This window comes from Meleagris gallopavo, chromosome 8, assembly GCF_000146605.3.
Source record: "Meleagris gallopavo isolate NT-WF06-2002-E0010 breed Aviagen turkey brand Nicholas breeding stock chromosome 8, Turkey_5.1, whole genome shotgun sequence".
NCBI lineage: Eukaryota > Metazoa > Chordata > Aves > Galliformes > Phasianidae > Meleagris > Meleagris gallopavo.
The window spans coordinates 21,370,140-21,390,896 of NC_015018.2; the positions used below are offsets into that span (position 1 = coordinate 21,370,140).

The 20,757-nt window shown below is 43.0% G+C and overlaps 1 protein-coding gene across 5 annotated transcripts in view; it reads left to right on the forward strand.

Annotated features, from left to right (window-relative positions):
• The window catches only part of ENTPD1 (ectonucleoside triphosphate diphosphohydrolase 1), a 47,816-nt gene that overhangs the window by 12,826 nt on the left and 14,233 nt on the right, over nucleotides 1-20,757 (forward strand). The window contains exon 1 of one of the 5 annotated variants that reach the window (XM_019617712.2): nucleotides 5,175-5,442. The exons of 1 other annotated variant lie outside the window; for it this stretch is intronic. In XM_019617712.2, coding sequence (XP_019473257.1) covers nucleotides 5,382-5,442 — 61 coding nt within the window. In that variant the 5' untranslated portion in view covers nucleotides 5,175-5,381. Of the gene's footprint in view, nucleotides 1-5,174; nucleotides 5,443-5,480; nucleotides 5,731-6,003; nucleotides 6,163-17,253; nucleotides 17,325-20,757 lie in introns of those variants that run through there. 3 more of the 5 variants (XM_003208064.4, XM_010714581.3, XM_010714583.3) reach the window with 3 other exon arrangements.

Below are 20,757 nucleotides of genomic sequence, written 5' to 3' on the forward strand. Positions count from 1 at the left end.
AAACATAATAGCTAATTAATTCTTTCTGCAAATTCAAAAAGGATTGAAATGGGATGAAGAAATTATGTAAACAAGAAGTACTTGTACCTGTAGAGGTAATAAATGCCCATCATCAGTGAAAGAAGATGTAGCATTTTCTAAAATTCAGTCTGTCTGTTTCCTTCCTATTTTTATTGTTCTGCTGAAGTGCAAAACTAAAGAAAACAGGACATGAAACCTCCCAGAGACTAAGTAAGGTGACCACACTGAAACGTTTGTATCCAAGGCACATATAAATTCACACGGAGAAAAAGTGCAGTGCAAATCTGAAAGCAAGACTAAAAATATCTGAGAACTCGCATTTCTAGAGACAGTTTCTCTGTGGTTCTATCATGCAGTAACTCAGAACAGATGTACTGCCATCAGGTGAGGTGTACAGAAGGCAGCAGGTTTTACAGTTGTAAAGATCTAGTGGATTCCCTTTTGGAAAAGGTAGTAAATGATCCAACATAAACTGATGCCTACTGATTTCACATTGCAAAGCCTACTTTCTGTAGCTCTGCTGGAAAGAATATTTTCTGCCTCTAGAACATAGCAAAGCAGGTGGGCTGATATATCATGGTTATATTTATGGCTAACGAACATATGCAAATTAAAGATGGTCAGGATTTTTATGATATCTCCCTTTTTGACACTTCAGATAATCCTTCTGGATGCATGCAGTCAACTTTGCTTTGGCTCTTGACTGGGTGACATCTGATGGACAATGTGTCTGTGCTACAACTGGTCTTCCACTGCAGATGCTCACTTAATAAAAAACAAATCACTTAACAGAGGGTGAGTGGGTAGTCAGGCTGAATTCAGACATTAAAAAAAATAACTTAAAGTTATTCCTTTTTCATTTTATGCACGTTTTCTGCATTCTGCGTACTTTTATCTGGAAAAAAAATACCGGCATTGAGTGACTTAATCTGATCTAAATACACATGGTTCTTTTTTGAAAATAGTTGCTTTGGGTTACTTTAATATTAATCTTTGTCTTAGCTACCAATGTGTAGAGTGATAATTTTTGTTTTATTAAATCTTAATTGAAGTTTGGTCATGAAACTGCACAAAGGAGCAGATAACAAGACTATCTTTTCTTCTATCTTAAGATAGTAATTATTCAACACATGAATGCCACTGCTAGTTTATTTTCCTTAGTTTCACTCTGCAATTGATGTTTTGGAGGTATTGTGAAATTCTCCGTGCTAAACAGGGCAACTAATGTTCACTGTCTTCCTATATCTACTCATGATGTATTTACTACTGACTCCTGATATTTTTCTTCTCTTTTTTTTTTCTTGGGCCTTTGAGAATTTTTGTTGTTGTTGTTAATTTCTTACTCCATTTAAGTTTTACTGATTTTGCTTCACATACATCCTTTCTTCAAGGTGTTACTGGCCTAATGCTATCAAAAGAGAGACTTAGGAAATTAAGGTAGTTGGTGATGGTTCCTGAGAGCAGTGTCACACGTGGCCAAGGAGAGCTCCCTCCTGTGGGAACATTAGAAGGTTTTTGCCTTCATTTTATCAGATTGTCCGCTACTTCTGCCAGATAAATCAATAGGAAGATAGTAAAAGATGCAAATGATGAGAATAAAAGATCTAACTATTCAGGTATGCCCCAACACTAGCATATTTGCTCAAAATCAGTGATATTACTTCATGCTTCATTACCTGAAAGAGAAAGCAATAGCTCAGTTGCCAATAGGGGAATTCTGATACCTTATATTAATATGATGGTTAATGGTTTGAGAAGCAGACTTATAGGCCAGGATGCTGCCAGTGTTGTTTGGGACTGTGATAGTTTTTATTAAATTGAAAGCAAATTGCTCTGTAGTTCAGTTCAGAACATTTACAGCTGACATGGGTAAAATCAGGTATATTAAATAACCTGAGCAGAAAGAGCAACTGTTTTGTTATCTAATGACCCTGTTCATTAACAGGGTTTTAATGAATCCTGTGTCATGTTAACGTTTTCAAACTACTTTTTTTTTTTAATTAGGCTGTAGAATTTATGGAAGTGAATTATTTTTACTTTTACTATGTTTATGTAGATTTGTAAAGTGAAATGAAGGTGGCAATTGGATTTTTAATCATATGATATAACAGCACTGAAAGTATGATGAGCCTATAGTGTATAGTATTGCAGGCCTGTCATGGAGTTAGATCATTTGCTAATGAATGTGTAAACCAGGTTGGCAGTTAGAGAGCAGACCTTTGGTACTGCGCCTTCAAAATATTTCAGTGCTCATCAATCATATCGCTTCTGTTATTCAGAGGCTGCATGCAAAAATTTCTTTGTATGTTTCACTGAAGCTTCATGGATTTTTAACTATAAGGATGATAACTTGTTTTGTTTGTTTGGTGTAAATACAATTTGCATTAAACAGCTTTGCTGTTTAGAGAAACATAATGAACAAATTAATTAGTAAAGTGACTGAGCTCTACATATAAATGTGGGAATTCTTTTTTTTTTTTTAAACACCAGTTTCAATGAACATCACTTCCTTTATTATCAGTATTATGAACATCACACACAAACAGTAGGCAGTTAAGTAACAGGTCTAAGCACTATGATCGCTGTACCACAAAAAGTTGAAATGGGCAAAAGCTACAGAATGTGAACAGGACTGGAGAAGGATGCAGTCAGAAAACGTGATGACAGGGCAGTGTTTGAGTAATAAGTTGGGTATTTTTATCTGTTGCACTTAAAAGAAAAATAGCTTCAGGATCACTGAGGAAATTACATTAAAATGGAAGAGGAACCAGCAATAGAGATATGGCCGGGAGAAAGAAGCAGCAAAGAAATGAAAGAGACTTGTAGAGTTGGATGATAGAGGAAGCAGTAATACTGATGCTTTTTTAAAAAATGGGAGAAAAAATACAGTAGAAAAGGTGTTATCCTAAAGGTGATACACAGGTCCTGGGTGATGAGATCTATGAGTATAGGTGACAGCACAGTGATATCCTCTGAGAAGATGATAACAGATATTTAAACCAAGACAAGGAATTGTAGTAAAAGAAAAACATGTCATCCTTATAGATTATGTGTTTCATAAACTTAATGCTGAGGAGCTTGTAGGTGAAGGTCATGTTATCTTCTTACTTAAATTACAAAAATATTTTTTCCTTCTCCAATAACTCCATTTTTTTTTTAATAAATTTGAGTGCAGATAGTGACAGATATCACAGAGTTTGTTGCTTGCATGTCTGTCTCTTCAGAAGTCATCCAAGAGATTTGCTCTTCACAAAGGAGATGTTTGGGGTATCCAAATTAAGCATTCAGAGATCGCCTATTGCCAAGAAACCTGGAGATGTGAGGAGGACTTGATCTATGTGTGAAAACTGCGATGTCTGGGGTGATTGCAACATAGGATGTGCAGGCCAAGAAGTCTCAAGGCAGAGGGGAACAAGGAAGGACATACCTTTTGGCACATACAGTGTTCTTGGCTGTTTGCCTTTCTGTCCCTCTTCTCTGCCTTTCTTTCCAAATCGAAGCCACCTGAATCACTCAAAATGGCCTCTCTTTGTAAGGAATTCTGCTCCCTCTGGTCCCACCAGTTTAAAGCATTCCTGTATTTCTGGAGACCTTTACTACTTATCTGTCTGACTCACAGATACTGGGAGTGGAGGGCTGTGTATCTGCTGTGCTCCTTCCCAGGGCTGCTGCTTTAGCTGCTGGTGCTGAGTTGAAACAGCACACCAACACTAGAAGCCTGGGAAAGCAGAGGGATGTTCAGCCAAACTCTGTTAAGGCCAATGTTTACACAGTTTTTCTTGAAGCTGCCATTCCTCTCTTTCTAAAACATTCGGACACTGTCATCTAAATATATACCCCAGGGCTAAGCAAAAAAGCACAAGGACTTCAGTGCTGTTCTTGAGTGGTGATGGGATGGCCTGAAGTATTTTAGACGTTTTCATAACAGTTCTTTCTGCAGAAACAAGTTACTTGTCTTTCTAATGCTGGTACATCTGTTCTCAGGCCTCTGATTTTTCTTTCCTATGGTTGTGTTGTTCTCCCATCCCAAAATGGGATTCTAGTGTTACTGATGGTTCCTTCTGTTTCCTGCTGGAAACTGAGCCAAAATGTCCCAGAGCTCACTTTTACTCCTTTTGAGTCCCAAAGGCAGCATAGCTCATCTTTAATACCTCAAACTTGAGACATCTATAAAGATATTCAATGTTTTTAGATACATACACTTGTGTAAATGTAGAGATAACTGAGACTAAGATCTTACTGTGGTTGGGAAGAAGATGGATATTTAAGATGTGTTTTGTTCCTCCAGAATTGCACAGGATACTTGTGTTATGACAGAGGAACAGAAGAGTAGCACTCGTCTCTTGCTTTGCTATACTTAACCCCTGCTCAAGATGTGTGGAAATTACATCCTGATCTCTCGGTTTCCTCTTTTTATTTCTGTTTTCAAGCTTCCTCCTCACACTGTCTGCAAACTTATCTGAGCACAAATGCCTGCCTCTAAGACTGCTTTCTTGTGTTGTTTTCTTAATGAAAATGATTGGCACAGAGCCTGCTGTTCCTTATTGCTAACTTGGGGCCTGCAGTCAGAAGGCTGCCCAAAGGCAGGAGGATTAGAGGGGCTGTGAAGGTCTGTGCCCAGCCGCAGCTCTCCAAGCCCCAGCAGCAGCCTGCAGGGCCCAGCACCTCCTGCCTCTCCTCTCAGAAGAAGCTCTCTAGAAGCTGGTGGTAGGCAGCTGGGCAGGGCAGCATGTCCACGTGTCACAGGAGCAGGAAGGAGAGTCAGTCAAAGTGACGCCCCTGAGGAGCAGGAGCCAGTACAGGCACAGTGGTAGTGGTGGACCATGCCCTGGTACCTTTACCCTCTGAGTGGTCAGCAGGGAAAAACACAAGGACAGGAAGAGCCCTGGGGAGTTGCCATTCCTTGAGGAGGAAGTGAAAAAGCGGGGGCAGATGGCAACTCCCTTTGGCATGAGAGGCTGTTAGGGCTAAGGTGGGGGTTGGGGACCCAAGGTGGGTTCTCAGGAAAGGGCCTGAACGTGAGGAGCTGAGACCCATCTGGTGCCAGCCCATGTTTTCCATTTGGGCAAGAGGTGGGCAGCACGTCGGTGGGGTCCCTCGAAGCTTCCCAGCAGGTGACTGATAACTGGCTCCTTACTGAAGCTCCCCAGGGTGTGTGCAGAGGTGCGAGTTCTTTCTAAGGTGCAGGCACAGCAGGTGACTAGGAACTATTGCAAGTCTCCTTTTGCTGCGAGCTCACACACGAAGATGGGTCTCAGCCCAGGACGCTTCTCTCCGTGCACCTCACCACTACGAAGCAAAATCTGCTCAGTGCTCCATGACCTGGAAGACTGACAAAAGGCTTTCTTTCGGCAGCCAAAATGACCTCATCCCCTCTCGGAGCCAGCGATGCGATCCTGCTTCAGAGCGCAGCCCCCGCAGGTAGGCACCACCGGGACCCTCTGACCGGCGGAGGACCCCGCGGCAGCGATAGCGGGTGGCTCCGAGGAAACCCCCGCTGAGAGGAGAGCGGGAGATCAGCCTCCGAGTCAGAGAGATTGAGCCGTGTAAACTAACCCCTCCCACTGCTATGGACCACTGTAGCGCCCATTTTCACATGAGCACCTCTCGCTAAGGCGGCTCAGAGCCGGTAGAGGCTGAGAAAGGAAGAGGGAGAGAGAGACACGGAGAGGAGGGAGCGAGCACCGGCACTGATGGACGAGCCAAAGGGTAAGGACGGAGCGTCCCGTGGGCGCTGGAAGCGGCGCTGCGGGAGGCAGGCGGCTCCGTGCCGGCATCGCGCTGGAGGAGGCTGTGCACGACGGGCTCGTGCACGTTTACCAGCCGAGAGCGGGCTGCGGCGTCCCCGCCTGCCCGCCTTCCCTCCCTCCTGCCCCGGAGGCTGCGCGGGGTCCTCCGGGCTGGCCGTGGGCGGGCGGGGGACCCCCGGAGGCGCAGCCGAGCGGCGCGTGCCTGCGCTTTGCAGAAGTTTGGCTCCGTCAGTGCGGAGGATTCCCTTCCTGGCGCTGCGGGGGAAGAGGCGGCGGGGCCGGTGGGGGCTCCCTGGTGCAGCCTGGCGCTGCTCGCAGCGAGCTCGCGGCGCGGGGAAGGGCGCTGGAAGCCAGAAAGAGCCTAAAGGTGGTGGAAGGCGCTAGCTCTGAGGTGGGGAGAATCGCTGTGCTGTGCTGGGGGCTCTCTGGGCTCGGGCTCAGAGCGAGAACCGGCTCGGGAGAGGGAGGAAGAGGAGGATTCCCCTCCGAGAAGCCTTCTCGCCTTACTGCAGCCCCGGGCAGCAGTTAGCTGAAGATGCTTATTGCATAGTTATTGATTTGAACTCTTGTCCCAGGGCTTGCCTTTTGTAATCAGCCGCTTTGTTGCGCGTAACATGAAGCATAGCAGCGCTAGTGGCACTTAACGTTTGGCAGAAACATTTTCTAGCTTAAAATCTGCTTTTGTCTATCTGGATGGCTTACACTATTTACAGCAACTTCTGCAGCACGGGCTGTCTTTCTGTACTGCTGACAGCACGGGGCTCTTTGTGTGGGGCTTTTAAAACAAAGCCGGAGCACAGACACGCAGGCAAGTAGCAAACGGGTAAGGGTCTGGGCAGAAACTTAGCCGCTGAGCTAGATGCTTAGGGGCAACAGTTTGCACTAGTTTGATAGCTTCTTGTCCAGAAGCTCTCATCAGTGTTACAGCAGGGAATCAAAAGATGATTCAGTTTTTCTGTATATAAACAAAAAGGCCAACTAGTCCTCTCCGTGTTTTGAATGTCACAGAATGCAATTAATGGTTTTTTGAGTGGAAGAAGTATTTTCTCAGTCTAATGGACTTCAAATTGTAAAACATAGGCTGGTGGAAGTGGGAGGATAGCTCATTAATTTGTGCAGTCAGGAGTGAAGGTAGACCTGTTTTCTGCCTGTTTTGTGTATAGGGGCTGTAACAGGCTTGAAACGCTACTCCTCATCTGAAGGAAACCCGTACGTTTAATACAGATACAATCAGCTCTGCATTGAAATGTGGGTCAGTATGCTAGCATGGCCAAGGAAGAAATTCTCCTCGGGGTGCTACAGAGCAACAGATTGTATCAGTGGTCAGCATGAATAACTTCTTGTGCACAAAGTGTGACAGTCAATAAATAAATAAACAAATGTTACTGTGGGGACCTTCAGTCTGGGGAAAATATGGTACTGATATCATGCAGGCAGCAGTGAAGTTCAGTCGATCTTCTAAGATTAGTAGAATCTGGCATAGAAGGTACTGAACTGAGCAAGACGTAGTAACTGTTTTAGAATTTTACGGTAATTGTTCCAAAAATAATGCCTCCTATTTATTTCCATGGAAACGACAACAAAGAGCACAATTACACTATTTGATAAAGCTGATGTTCGGCTAAAAAGCACTAATTTGCAACATAGTCACCACCATTAGCAATGCATTTTTGCCAGCTATGACCAATAGTCTGCATGCCAGGCTAGTAAACATCTGCATAGCCATCTGGAACATGGTTTGTCTTTCACCTTGCTGTCTGTTGCCACTGCTGAAACACACTTCCCACCACCTCACTGTGCTCACCTCCACTGTTTGATCTCCATAAACGTTCAGCAATGGTCAACGAATATCAATGGATGCCATTTTTTCTGCATGGAGGAATTCAGTTCTACACCTTCACTTCGGATGCATCTCCATGTCAGACAGCATTGTGTCAGACTCCCCTTCTGCTGCCATCTGTCACAGCAACAAAATGTAACAGAATGTAGGTGAGAAGTTTCAACCTCTACTGCCACGTCACCAACATCTGCCTCTTATGTGCTGGGCCAACATAACGAAATAGGAGGCATTACTTTCAGAACAGCCCTTTTATATAGATGTCTTAATTGCTGCTGTCAGGTGACTGCTCTCTATGGACCAATGATTGTTCCACCATGCAGCAGTGTGAAGTAAGAGCTGAGGGAAAGAATGTAAAGGAATGTCAATAATGGCTGCAAGTTCAAAGAATATGAACTGAATAGCACTCCAGAAACAAAAATGAGGATGACTTTGGCTAGCTCTTTGGGGGCGGTGAAAGAAGCAAACAAAAGTTGAAACAAGTGAAGAGAGGAAATGGCGGACACGTGATACTACATACTGCCTGTGAATTGTGGGAGATTAGATTTTTCCCTGACATCTTGGCACTTTCTCTAAATTAAGTTAGTAGGAACCAGCACAATTCAAAGGAGTGTTGTAGAAACAAAATAATGTGTATCTAGCAACCCCATAATCATTTTGGAAGTAGAAAGGGTAAGACTGTAAAGATGATGAAGGAAAAAAAAGCACAATGTTTATCAAAAAAACTGTTTTTAAAAAAACAGTTAAATGTTTTCCCACATTTTGAAGGGGGATGAATTTTGGTATAAAGGAACATTTCATGTAGTATTATAACTAAGTAGCTTGTTCTGTTAGATTAAGGTTTGTGGGGGAAATAAAGTTTTATAACAATTTGAGATTAAATGCACCAATTGGTTATAGAATATCTATGTTCAGTGATGCTAATTTTCAACAAACACTAGTGAAATCGCCAACAATGGGAAAGATAGAATATCCTAGGGAACTGTTATCAATTTATTTTAACATCAGTGGTAAGTTGTTGGAGAATCTCCTGTCTGATCAAGTCTTAATGGTTGGTTATGGAGTATGAAGCTTCCCAGAATAGCTTTCAGAATAATGTTATTGTAGAAATGGATAGTGCTGCCAAAAATAACAGGAACTAAAGCACCAGATAGGAAATTGCTCATCCCAGATGGAAGCAAACTTGTAGGTTCATGTGGTTCCTTCAAGCAAGGATATTAATCTGTGTCCTAGAATGGAGATAGTCCTACTTACAAGAGGGTACAGCAGGATTGTGTTCCCTTTGGTTTGAAACTCAAAGGCTGGTTAATTTGTTTACAAAGAGGAAAGCACTCCCAAGTACTCTTGCAAGTACCAAAGTACTCCAAGACCCTTGCTTTCCTGAAATCTTTTTTTCTGTACAAAGCCGAATTAGGGAATAGATATCAAGAAAGTCTGGCACGATTCTCATCTGGAAAAAACAGGCTCCGTTTTGTCTTATATATATTATTGCTATTAGCATCCTCTTCAGAATTTCTTCAATTGAGGTTGGAGGCTTTCAGAACTTTTAGGAAAAAAATATTCTTAAAAATCAAGTGAATATTAGTAAATCTAGGCTGTAAGCTAAGGGAATCCCTAAGGCCTGACTTCCCAGATGGTTGGGAACCAAGTCACGGAAGGGGAAATGGAAGAAATCTTCCTGTCCAGCATTTGATAGCCACAGGGTGGATGAGTGTAGAGCTAAGAAGGCAAGCAGTTCTTTATCTGATCTGTTTTCCAATAAATTATTTGCAATTGTTTTATTTTTCTGAGACAGCAAATGTAATTGCAAATAGTAAATAGAAATCTGCCTCCACAGCAATAGATGCGTTTCTGATTATTTTTTTTTTCTTCTTTCTGATTACAAAAGTGTCCTTGTGATTCTCCAGGAAAAAATGAACTAATGGATTAAAACCTGATTAACAACAGACCTCAAAAATAGTTATCAAAGGAAATCATGATTCAACAGCTGTGCTTCCAGCGGTATTCTGCAACAGGTCTGATGGCAATAGATATTTTCAATAATGATCTAAAAAACATTTAAAAAATCATTCTGATTTACAGATGGAGCTTGTCAATGCTAGGAGGAGCAGTACAAATACCAATTAAGTCAGAGGAAAAAGTCTGAGAAAGCCAAGAGTGGTTGGAAACATAAAGAGCAAATAATAGGCTTCAAGCCAGCTTGTAAAAGCACAGCTAATGTAACTTTGGGAAGAAAGCTGGACATTCAAATACTGAATAGACTAGAAAGATTTCCAGGCAATTTTGCCTTGGAAAAAAAAAATGCAAAGGCATGTAGGTATACATACATATTTGTATGTGATAGCTCTAACTCATTAAAGTTTATTTGCTTTATCGTATGCACGGCTGCATTGCATGGTAGACAGGAAAAAGTTATTCTCTAGGCAACCTTCCTGTAGCCAAGCAAACCTATGTTTACCTCTTAAGTAGTGTTTACCAGAAACATGTAGAAAATGTTCAAGGAATTTTTGAAGAATAAATTTAAGAGGCTGGACAACTGAAAAGGGAAGGTTATAGAAGCTGTAAGTGACAGTCTTTGGTCTTTCCTTGGTTGTTTAACTGGCTTAGTATGGTGCAAAAATACCACATTTGGTCACATTCCTTCTTTTCCCAGGACATCTTTGTACCTTTAGCACCTTCTGGTTTGAGAGCAACAAGTGAACCTGACTTCACAGTTAACATTCCCTTTTTACTAACATCTTGTGCTCACTGGCTATGTACTGCTGAGCTTTCTCTGACTTGAAGTGGTTTGAGATAGGAGCCAGATTCTTTCAGCAGTATCTGCTCAAAGGGGCTGGGATGTGGCTAAGGCAGAAGGGGTTAGACTGAATTTGGGGGCGAACTAAATGATGCTGAGATGACATTGGTCAGCAAGACAATCTACAAAGGATTATCATTGCTTGAAAGCAATCAAACTACAGTTGAAAAATTCTGGATTATCTTCACAAGAGAAGCACCACAGTTGATTTTGCAAAAGATGAGTTAGATGGGACCATTTCTTCAATTATGTTTACATATCTTTTTGTGAGGTGAGTGTGAGAATTGCCTTTCTCTCTCAGCTTGGCAGAAACTTCCCTGAGTATAGCTGAAATGTTATGGCAAGCACTTCCAATATGCTTGTGTGGGGAGCATCAGAGCCCAAAGCTGTGCTTCTGCTGTCACGTTAGTTGGATGTAAGTCTATGCTTCAGTGATGAAAGAGGGGCTTGTCCTTGGCTCTTGCCTTGGTTTATTGTTTGTTGTTGTTGCTGTCATTGTTGTTTTTTGTTGTTTTTTTCCTCCTGAAATAATTTTCAGCTTATCTGGCTTGAATGCCAACACCAGCCCAAGTGAGAGAACAGGAGGAGGGGAGGAGGTAAGGGTGAAAGTCACTTGGATCAAAGCAATTGTGAGTTTCATTGTAAGGCGAGGCATGACACAAAACCAGTCTTGTGCTCTGAAACAGTACTGCATTAGCAGTACAAATTAAGAAGTGAATTAAGGAAAAAAGTGTGAGAGACCAGATGGAAAGAAACAAAGTCGGCTAAGTGCACGCTGTGCAAATTCATCCACTCACGTCCTCTTGTGCACTTACCACCCTGCTCCAAATTTGGCTGGAAAAATAATCTTCCTAGCCTCCTCTGTGGGCCCCGTCTCCTCTCCTGCTTGATGTCCCTCTGGCCCTTGCTGTGCCGGCTGTAAGCTGCTGCTCTCCCTGCCCGAGGACAATGTAGGCAAGTTACTGGTCACTGTGTGCAGTGCTCTGCCAGCCCCAGCAGTGCTGCAGATTGCATCTGCCACCTGCTCTAACTCTTGCATGAATCCTTTAGGGCTCTTGCTAGTCCCCTCCAGCTTGGGAAGAGCTTTCCGGGAGCACCTGCATCTCTGTTTCACCGTCTACCTTCAGATTCCTTTTGTAATATAAATGTATTGTGTAGGCAGTGATTAAGTCTCTGGTAGGAGATGTATGCCCATCAGCCTGCCCTGCACTGTCCTGTGCTCCATGTTGCTTTTGTTTAGCTGTATGCTACCTGGCTACTGCCCATTGAAATAATCCTCATAGTGGCTGAACGGTGTACTGGCTGACACCTGAACCTTTCCTAAAGCGTTTTTAATTTGCACAAATAACAAGCAAAGAGACGTTAACTTCTATGTGTTCTCCCTCTGCTTCTGATCCTCCTCAGAACTTTCCCCCTAACCTTGCAGGGTGGGGAGTGCTGGATTGTTCTTGAGGAAAAGAAAGGAGGAAAAATTGACCTCTTTTTACAAAGCAATGAAAGTCATCTTTTTTTCTCACTATCTGCCTGCAATCTGTCAGCCAGAGCTCAAATAAGAATTGGCCTCTGAGCTTTACTTGCTGCCTGGAAAAGGTGACTCAGCAGCTGAGGATGTATGAACCACTTCTGTTCCTCAGTTCACAGTGTTTTCACAGTCTGCTCAGAGAACTGTTGTGGTTTCTATATATTAACTAGATGACTGCAGCTGAGGGCAGGGGTGTCTGTAGCCTCTGCCTGCTCCTCTCTGGGCTGTGGTAAGAAGGGGGAAGACTTCTCCAAAACTGAGGGACAGAGAGAATTTGGAGTCTCTTCAACTTGGCTGATGAGATGGAGATGTCCATGATGCTTGGCAAAGCCCAGGGAACAGTCACAAGGTGGGAGGGAGGAAGGAGCTCCTGAGTGGAGCGCAGTTTGGAAGTTGGGAGCAGGTTAACAGTGAGATTTGTTTCCCAGCTGAAAACTGTCCCTCCCTCCTACCTGCTTTTTGCCCAAGTATCAGCTCTTCAGGGAGGATATTTGCTCTTGGTCAAGTTCAACCTTTAGCTGCTGGTTCCAGCAGCTGTGTGAGGAGTGCTTTTTGGAGAATTTGCCTTGGGTTAAATATGCCAATAGTAGATCTGCAGCTTCTATTTAGCGTTGCCTTCCTGAAACAGTGTAGGAAACTTACAGTTTGTTAGCTTTGTCTGAGATCAGAAAACACAAAGCCAGCTGAAGCTGAAAGGAACTTTAAAGCAAATGATTATGTTTTGTTTATAAGACTTGGAAATACTGTTGTGACAGAAAGGCATAGAAATCACAAGGCAAAAACAAAAAAAAAAGTTCCAGCAGTGTTGTTTAGGAGTTCTTCTTGCATTAGCCAGGGAGAAGTCAGGTCTTATTTTGAAAAGGATCAGGAGTTTGAAGAGGAGTAAATCACACAGTTTAACACATGGAATTGAGTTAAGCTATTTACCCAGCCACTGAGCAGGGCAGTCAGAACACTGCTCCTTTCCCACGCTGCTCTTGCCACTTGGTTAGTACACATGTGGCTACAACAGCCTGACCTGAGAACAGGGCCTATCTGAAGAGCAGCTTGGTGGAATATTTTAAAAAGTCTGCACTTGTACAAGTGCAGGATGTAACACCGACAGAAGACAGACTGAGGCAGAATAGTCTCCTTTTTTTGTGGCAGAGCTTGCAGATGAGTTAAGCCAACTGTGAAACGAAGCCTTTGTACTTTATCTTAAAAATAGTCAGTTTGCAACAGAACCTGGCCCCATGCTGTGAACTTCTTGTTAAGCACAGTAATTTTACTGTTGCTTTTTAGGTTACAAAGTGTGTCTCAGCTTTAGAAGCCAGTAATTTCTCCACCAATTAGAGGGCTTTTTTGTGTTGCTGTAAGATTACAAACTGGATCCCGTCAGCCTTGCTAGGAATAGATTCCTTCTGTAAATAGGGACCTTGGAGAGGCTTTTCTACTCATTTACTTCTCAAGAGACTGCAACCATAAATGTACATTGTCATACGTTGCAAACCACATCTCTGGAACCTTTGTTGTGGTGCAACAGTAAGTCTTAGCTTTGCTAGCATTTCACAGAGATTACATAAAATGCAGCAGCACTGCTGTAAGGTTGTCCATAACGCCAGTGTAAAGTAGTAAATGACTCTTTTACTCTGGCTTCTGCCTCCATCCCTGAATCTGGACTGTGGGGAACAAATCCAGGAGTAATTCTTTCCTGCAGTGGGGATCTGCTGCCTCTCTTTTTCTTCATGTTTCTTCTAGCCTCAATGACATTTCTTGTTTTTCTCACACTTTTAAAGTAACAGCAGAACTACACAGATCTTATAGTATGAGTCATGTGTGTGTACTTTACTAGGCCAATAATGCCATAGTTGCTGTTAGTCTGACAGAAAACAAGAGAGAACACACCAAAGCAATGGAAGATGAATTTTAGAGTAGGTGTAGCTGAAGTGTGTGCTGCTGCCTTATACCCTGGGATCTCTGCCTCAGTGGGAGCAAGCGTGCTGGAGCCTTGGTTTGTTGTTAGGGGAAGGCTGAGCCTCAGCAGACAGAGAAATGATGGTTGGCTCCAGTGTTATCTGTCGATCTGCTGAGAGAAGGCTGTGACATGAGCATGGGAAAAAGTCTTTGCACAAAGGCCTCCTTGTGAGTCCTGTGATCCAGCTACAGGATAGCTGCAACTTTCCTCTGTCGCCAGGAGCTTAATGGAGGAGGCTGATGTTCGTGCCATGTGTGCTGTGTCAGCATGGTGACAGAACACTGCCAGGCCTGAGCTACAGAAGTGACATGGTCTCACCCAGAACCATCACAGGGAGCTGCTTGCTGTGTGAAGCTCCAGCATTACCAATGAGATGTAACACCCAAGGGATAGGGTGCGTTGTTTCTGCCACGCTGGGTGCTCCAGGCAGGAGGCAAACCATGTCCGAATGCAGAGCTGTATGCTGAGCTCTGCCCTGTCTGGCTGCTTTGGATATCTACCTCTTTCTGTTGTGCTTTTATTGAGATCCCCAAGACCTAACCAAACCAAACGGACCTTTTCACAGCTGCAGGGATGGTCTGCGGTAAAGCACTGGTTCTGGCACAACATGCAGAAGGCAAGCGTGCAAATGAAGAAGCAGAAAGACAAATTGTTCCGATCAAAGCATAACGTGTGTGTATTACAGGGCTGAATGAAGCAACAGCAAGGGCTAAAAGCATGGTGTATACTGATAACCCTGACTGTGACCAAGTGCAGTAAAGCTGAGTAAATATTGGCAAAGCTGATCTCTGCGACAAGCCCCGTGGTCTGCACCCCGATAAGGCCCCACCGCAAGTTCGTCAGCTGGAGGCCTGTGTGCTGATAAGGGCCCCACACGGATGGCTCCTTGGGACAAAACCTGTCTCCAATAACAAGATGGCAGTGAGGTTGCAGCATATCCCGTATGCACCTCTTCTTTCTCTTCCATCAGGACAGCAGACTGTAGGCATTAAAGATAATCAAAATTAGCAGAGGCTGGGCAACCAGCTGTCCTAGAGCTCTTGGGGTTGAAGTTAGCAAGATCCTGAGGCAAAGAGATTTCACTGCATTGAGTGTTAGCAAAAGACCTGCCCAAAAGGATGTTGGTGCCAAAAGGAAGAATCTAAGGGATGCAGTGAGGACACGTGGCATCTATGAACCCTGGTCCACTGTTGTGTGGAATTTTGCCAGACCTTGAAGCGCAAATATGAGGGAACCAAGTGTGGAGGAGGGAATGAGCAAGAGCGAAAAGATTTTGTAGAACACGCATCCTCTTTCTGTTCTGTGAGAACTTGTGCTTTTGCAACATTAATCTCCTGTACCATTGCTCTGTTAAAAACTGCCTGCTCCATACTTAAATTAGAAAAAGATGTGAAACTTTAGTTTGTTTATAACTTGTTTATGATGTCACTTTGAGTAAAGTCAGGAGAGTTTAATAAGTTTGTCTCAACATAATCTGTGGTTCAAAAATGTGTTCACTCCCATATTGGGCTGAGAGAAACTGATGGAAATTATTTGGCAGAAATATTGGATGGAATAGGAGGACAAGGGAAGATGCTAGAGATTTTCAATAATGGAAAGAGCAAAACTGAAACATCTCAAAAGATGTTTGCCTTCACCATTCCTACATGAACCAAGTTGGTTTCTGGTGTGTTTGTATAAAGGGTGAGCAGGTGGTGGCCCACTGTTGGGAACTGTCTGAATGGGTGTTGTAGAGATGTCTTAATGCTGTTTTTTTTAGGATATTCTGTCATCTTCATATATTGCTTTCTGCTTTTGCATGGCTTTCAGTCCACATGGTAGAAATCCTATCCCAGCCAATTTTAATTAAAAAAAAAAATAATAATAATGGTACATTACGTATCTGTTCTGGGGAATTTGTACTGATAATAGCTGGAAACTTCAGCTCAGCTTTTCTCTGCTATGGGTAACTCCTAAACATAACAGTGTTTTGCTATTCTTCTTTCCACTTGAAAAATGTTATCAAAGGAGAAAGTCTGGTAAAGTGTTCAGGACAATCTGAAAGATCAACAAGTACTGATTAGTATTGTTTGAGACGGCTCTTGCATGAGTTTTCTCTCTCCATCCTACTTCTACCTTGTCCCAAAGGAAAGCAAATATCCCAGATTGCAGGATGTAGATGTGAGTCACTGCTTGGTTTTTAGTGGTGAGAAAGTTGACCGCTATCAGTTTTCCCAAATGGGAGTGGAAGCCAAGAAAAATCTTGTCACAGTATAAGTTAGAACTTACTTCTTTTGAGCTCTTCTGTCCTTATCTGGCTATTTACTGCACCAGTAGATCTGATACGCTGATTCAGCATCCTAAGGAGAAGCCAAGGCAGCTCCAAGCTACACTTAAGGAATTACAAATGGGACTGTTAGAGTCACGAGTTTGCTCCTTAGCTGATTTATAAATGGTCTTGTTTTCTTTCTTGCTCTTTTGTCCCAGAGCTGTTAATAAATAGTCTTTTATAACTCCCATGTTCCTGCAGGAGATGTGAGGAAATAAGCCACTGCCCTGGGGCAGGCTCTGCCAGCATCACCCAGCAAAGATCCTGGTTTAATGCCTCCAGTGCAGCCCCAACAGGCAGCATGCAGACAGGGGCACTTGTCCTGGGGGTGCGTTCTTACAGCATCACCCCCTCGTTATCACTGCTGTGTGTCCACACTGCCTTATCCAAAGCATTTTGTGTCTGTATTTTGAACTGCTTGAGACAATAAAAAGGAATGAAATAAGGAAGACGTGCAAATTGAAACCCGGACTATGGCTTGATTATAAATGGATTTCCTTTCCTGAGCCAGACTCTCCTCAAGATTCACTGTATATCCTGGTAATAAATAATCTGAACTTTGGAAACTTCTAATCTCCTGTCACAGACCATTTATCTGGTAAAACTCCTTTGCTGTTTTGTTCCATGAGGCTCCAAGCATTGCAAAGTGCAAGGCTTCTAACCATGAAAATTTGGGTCCATATTTAACTCTTAATGTTTCCCAAATCTGCTTTTGCAACCCTGAGGCTTATATATATATATATATATATATATATATATATATATATATATATATATTTACATTCAGACATTTTACTAAGGTCTCTGCCCTACAACAGGCTTTGGTCCTCTGTTTTCTTCCTGTTGGTTATCCCTAAAAATACCACAGGGTAATTTGTTTCCTGCTATTTGAAATGGAAATAGTAGCAGCATAAGGAACAGAGCATGATATTCATGCCAAATATCATGAGCTGAATCCTCCCAATGGTTTGTGGGAATCTTAGTTATTAAAGCTGACCTCTGAGAAATCAGTATATTTTTCCACTAAGGCTAAGCAGTGAAGGCATTCCTCAGCAGGAAACAAAAACTATCCCCAGCTGTTCCCAGTGTTGTGCTCTGCCATGAAGAAAGGAGATAGCAGTGCTGACAGCTGGAGGTAAGTGGGAAAAGCTGAAAGCGATTAACTAGCAAGCAATCTCTTTTATGCATGCAACCTTAACCTTTGTTTATTGAAAGAATACATGAGGGCTGCTGCCCTGCCTTGGTAGCAAAGCACCTCTCACTTCATCTGCTAGAAGTAGTTGCGAAGGGAAAGTCACTACCAATTTCTCTGCTTGAGTGAGTGATAAGCATGTTAGGGTAGGAAAAGGTCACTGGGTATCTTGTAGGTCTGAGACATGCTCCTGTAGAAGAAGAAACACCTGTGTAGGAAATCATACTTGCAAGGAGTGGCGAGATCCAGGTACAGGCAAAATCCCATGTACAGGTGAGCTGCATCCATCCTTCTGCCTATGCACCATCATCATACAGTGCCTTTGCCAGCAGCTCTGCTCACACTGTATCAGTCTGGAGTCCTCTTTGTGCTTCTGCAGCCAGTCTCCAACAGCCTTTGGTCCTGAGTGGGAAGTGAAACTTTAGGAGAAAATCTGCTTGTTTTGCTGTGCAGAAATGCTCAAGAAGCTCTGCTTTTCTCTGGCAGCCACTCTGTGTGCATGTGGCACTCCTGGAGCCACGTTACTGTTTTGGAAGCTGGGGAAGTAAGCCCCTGAAAAGCGGTAGTAGTGCTTGATGTGCAAAGCAATCCCAGGAATCTGTGATTCAGAGAAAAACGTCCCTGAGATGCAGCCTCAGCCCTGTGAGGCGGGAGTGGTTGTTGGTGGAGAAGGCAAATGGGGAAACTGGTGGCTACTGGGAGGGTGTATTTTTACACTTGGTATGGTGTAGAGCACACTGTGGGTGCTGAAAGGTTTGGACATATTTTCTCTGTGGTTGTTTCTGTGCCATAATCTGGTGGGGTTTAGCAGTATTTGCAGTGCTTGAGACTTTGTTCTCTAGGAAGTTGCTGAACTTTCTCACCCAAGTGTGGGTTTTGGGGTGGGAAATGATTCTCCTTAAGGTGCTTCCTTTCTTTTGTCATGGCAACTTCTGCATCATGCTGATGCAGGGAGGCTGATGGAGCATGAGGAGGGGAGCTGTGCTGGGTGGCTTATGTGCCTCCAATCACCAATCTGCTTATTAAAGTAGTGGTCCCACTACTTCACCACCAACTGTTAAACACTTGTAAGCAGTGGTGGTGTAGGGCTGAGCTGGGAACTATCAACCAAAGAGAAAAATACGCCCTAATTCTGATAGAGGAAACATTGCTCTGATGGTTGAGTATTATTAAGCAAGTAATTCGTATTTGTTCTGTATTAACAAATAATATCTAGTATTTAAAATGGTTTCGCAAAGTCAAAATACTTGAGCTGAATCAACTGAGTATTTAAAATAATCAAAAGGAATGCAAATCAGAAACAGCCTAATAACTTATTCTATTCACCAGAAGCCTTAATCTAACAGTTGAAAGTTATGCTATTTTAAGAAAATAGCGTCAGTGAGAAAGATATGTATTTAGAGGTGAGAGGGGGAAATGAAACTGTTTGCAATTAATGCAAATTCAAACTCAGAAAGTGTAGGAGGTGGTCAAAAGCAGCATAAGAAAATACGGCCAGACACTTAAGAACAGCAGAGAATTGAAGGGCACTGAGCACAAAAGGATGCATAGCAGCAATACTGGCCCACTGCAAGTCAGTATACTGGAACTGTCAGTGGAAACAGAACTGAAGGATGTTAGTGCTTGAGCCTGCTTTGTTTCCTGTAAGAAAAATAGATGCTTTTACATAATGAGATAGCTAAGTGTATTTAAGTAATAACTTGGGTGATAAGCTTGAATTCACAAGATATTTTCTGATGCAACTTCAAACTTTGTGGGTAATGACAATAGATCTTCTCCAGTTAAATTATAGCCTTAATGGGCTGGTAACACAAATTAATGCCAGAAGTCATCTGGTAACATCTGATGTAACTGCTAACAGTTGTTTCTTCTGATTTGAAAACCTCTTTGATGTGTGAATCCTAAAGAAAAGATCATAAAGAGGGTCCAGACTTGGAAGCCTAATAAAACATCACATAAATGTGGAAATTAACTGTCTAAAGGTCATTGTGTCAGCAGTATCTTGCCACTTGTTGGTTGTATTGGAGAATATTGAGTATCTCTGTCTAGCTACTGGGATGCAAGCCAGCAGAATGCTTTCCCACAGAGAGATGACTTAATGAAAAGAGTTGTGGAAGTTTTGGTGGGGCTGGGGTATAATGGCAGGGAGCAGGGCTGGGAAGCTGCATGCAGGCTGTGCTGTGCGTGTGCTGCAGTGGGAAGGTCTCTGCCGAGGATGTGCTTTGTGTGCAGGGCAAAAGGGTGTTTGTTGGCAGGGTCTGCTGCCTTTAACTCTCTGACATAGCTTCTCTAGCACAAGCGATGTGGGACTGACCTGCACAAAGCCCCTCGGGGCCACTTCTAGCTGCGCAGGTGGCTGTGGGCAGGGAGAGAAGGACCCTGTGTGATGCCTGCTCCTTTGTTTCTGTCTCTTGCTGCCACTGCTCAGCTCTCACAGCACTCCAGGAATGTGGTATGCTTTTTTTTTTTCCCCCCCCTCATATTTTTTTCCCCTGAAACACAGCGTTCCTCCAAAGCATCCCATGCAGTTTCCCCAGGGTCATGGTCCAGCTGTGACTTGTGAAGCAGCAAAAAGATAAGGTGCCCCCATCCTAAGCAATGCTTGTACACGTGGGATCCTACTTTGTCACCTTCCCTATGGCTTACCCATTCTCACTGCCAGAACTGGCTTCCTGACATCTATCTCAAACTTTGCTGAAATTCTTTTCCTTTTACTTCTCATTTGTCTGAAGATGATGAATGTCTTCCTTGCTCATCTCTTTCTAAACTAAACAATCCAGTGCCTTCAATCTTTCCTCACGGGTCAAGTTTATAGATCTCAGATCTATCTATCTTGCTCTATTCTGGAGCTTCTCCAAGTAGTGTACATCTTTCTTGAAAGGCAGTGTCCAAACTTGGGCATAGAACTTCATATAAGGCTCTACCCATGTTAGATGGAGCGAAGGATTACTTCAAACTGTTACAGCTGCAAGAATGTTTTCTCTGTGTGTGGTGCTTAACTACTTGTTCACTATACTGACTTTGTGTGATGCCTGTTTTCTAAACAAAAGGAAATATTTGCTCTTGTCCTTATGAAGTGAACTGGTGGTTTTCCCTGGGGATTCCCTATTTTCCAGATTTATTTATATTCCAGTCCTATTTATCATCGTGCTTTTAACTCCCAACTTGGTGCTATCACAAGTAGTCACATTCTTAATTCCATCTCCCAGCTCACTAACACATCTGTAGGTTCAAGACAAGGTTAAAGTTTTCTGCCTGGTTGCATAGCCTATATCTATATGTCTGCCAGCTCTTGAGATTGGTAGGGCTGTGCAATTTCATAGCAAGTATCTCTGAAAAACAGCATCCAAGAAAAAAGGCATACTATATTGTTTGG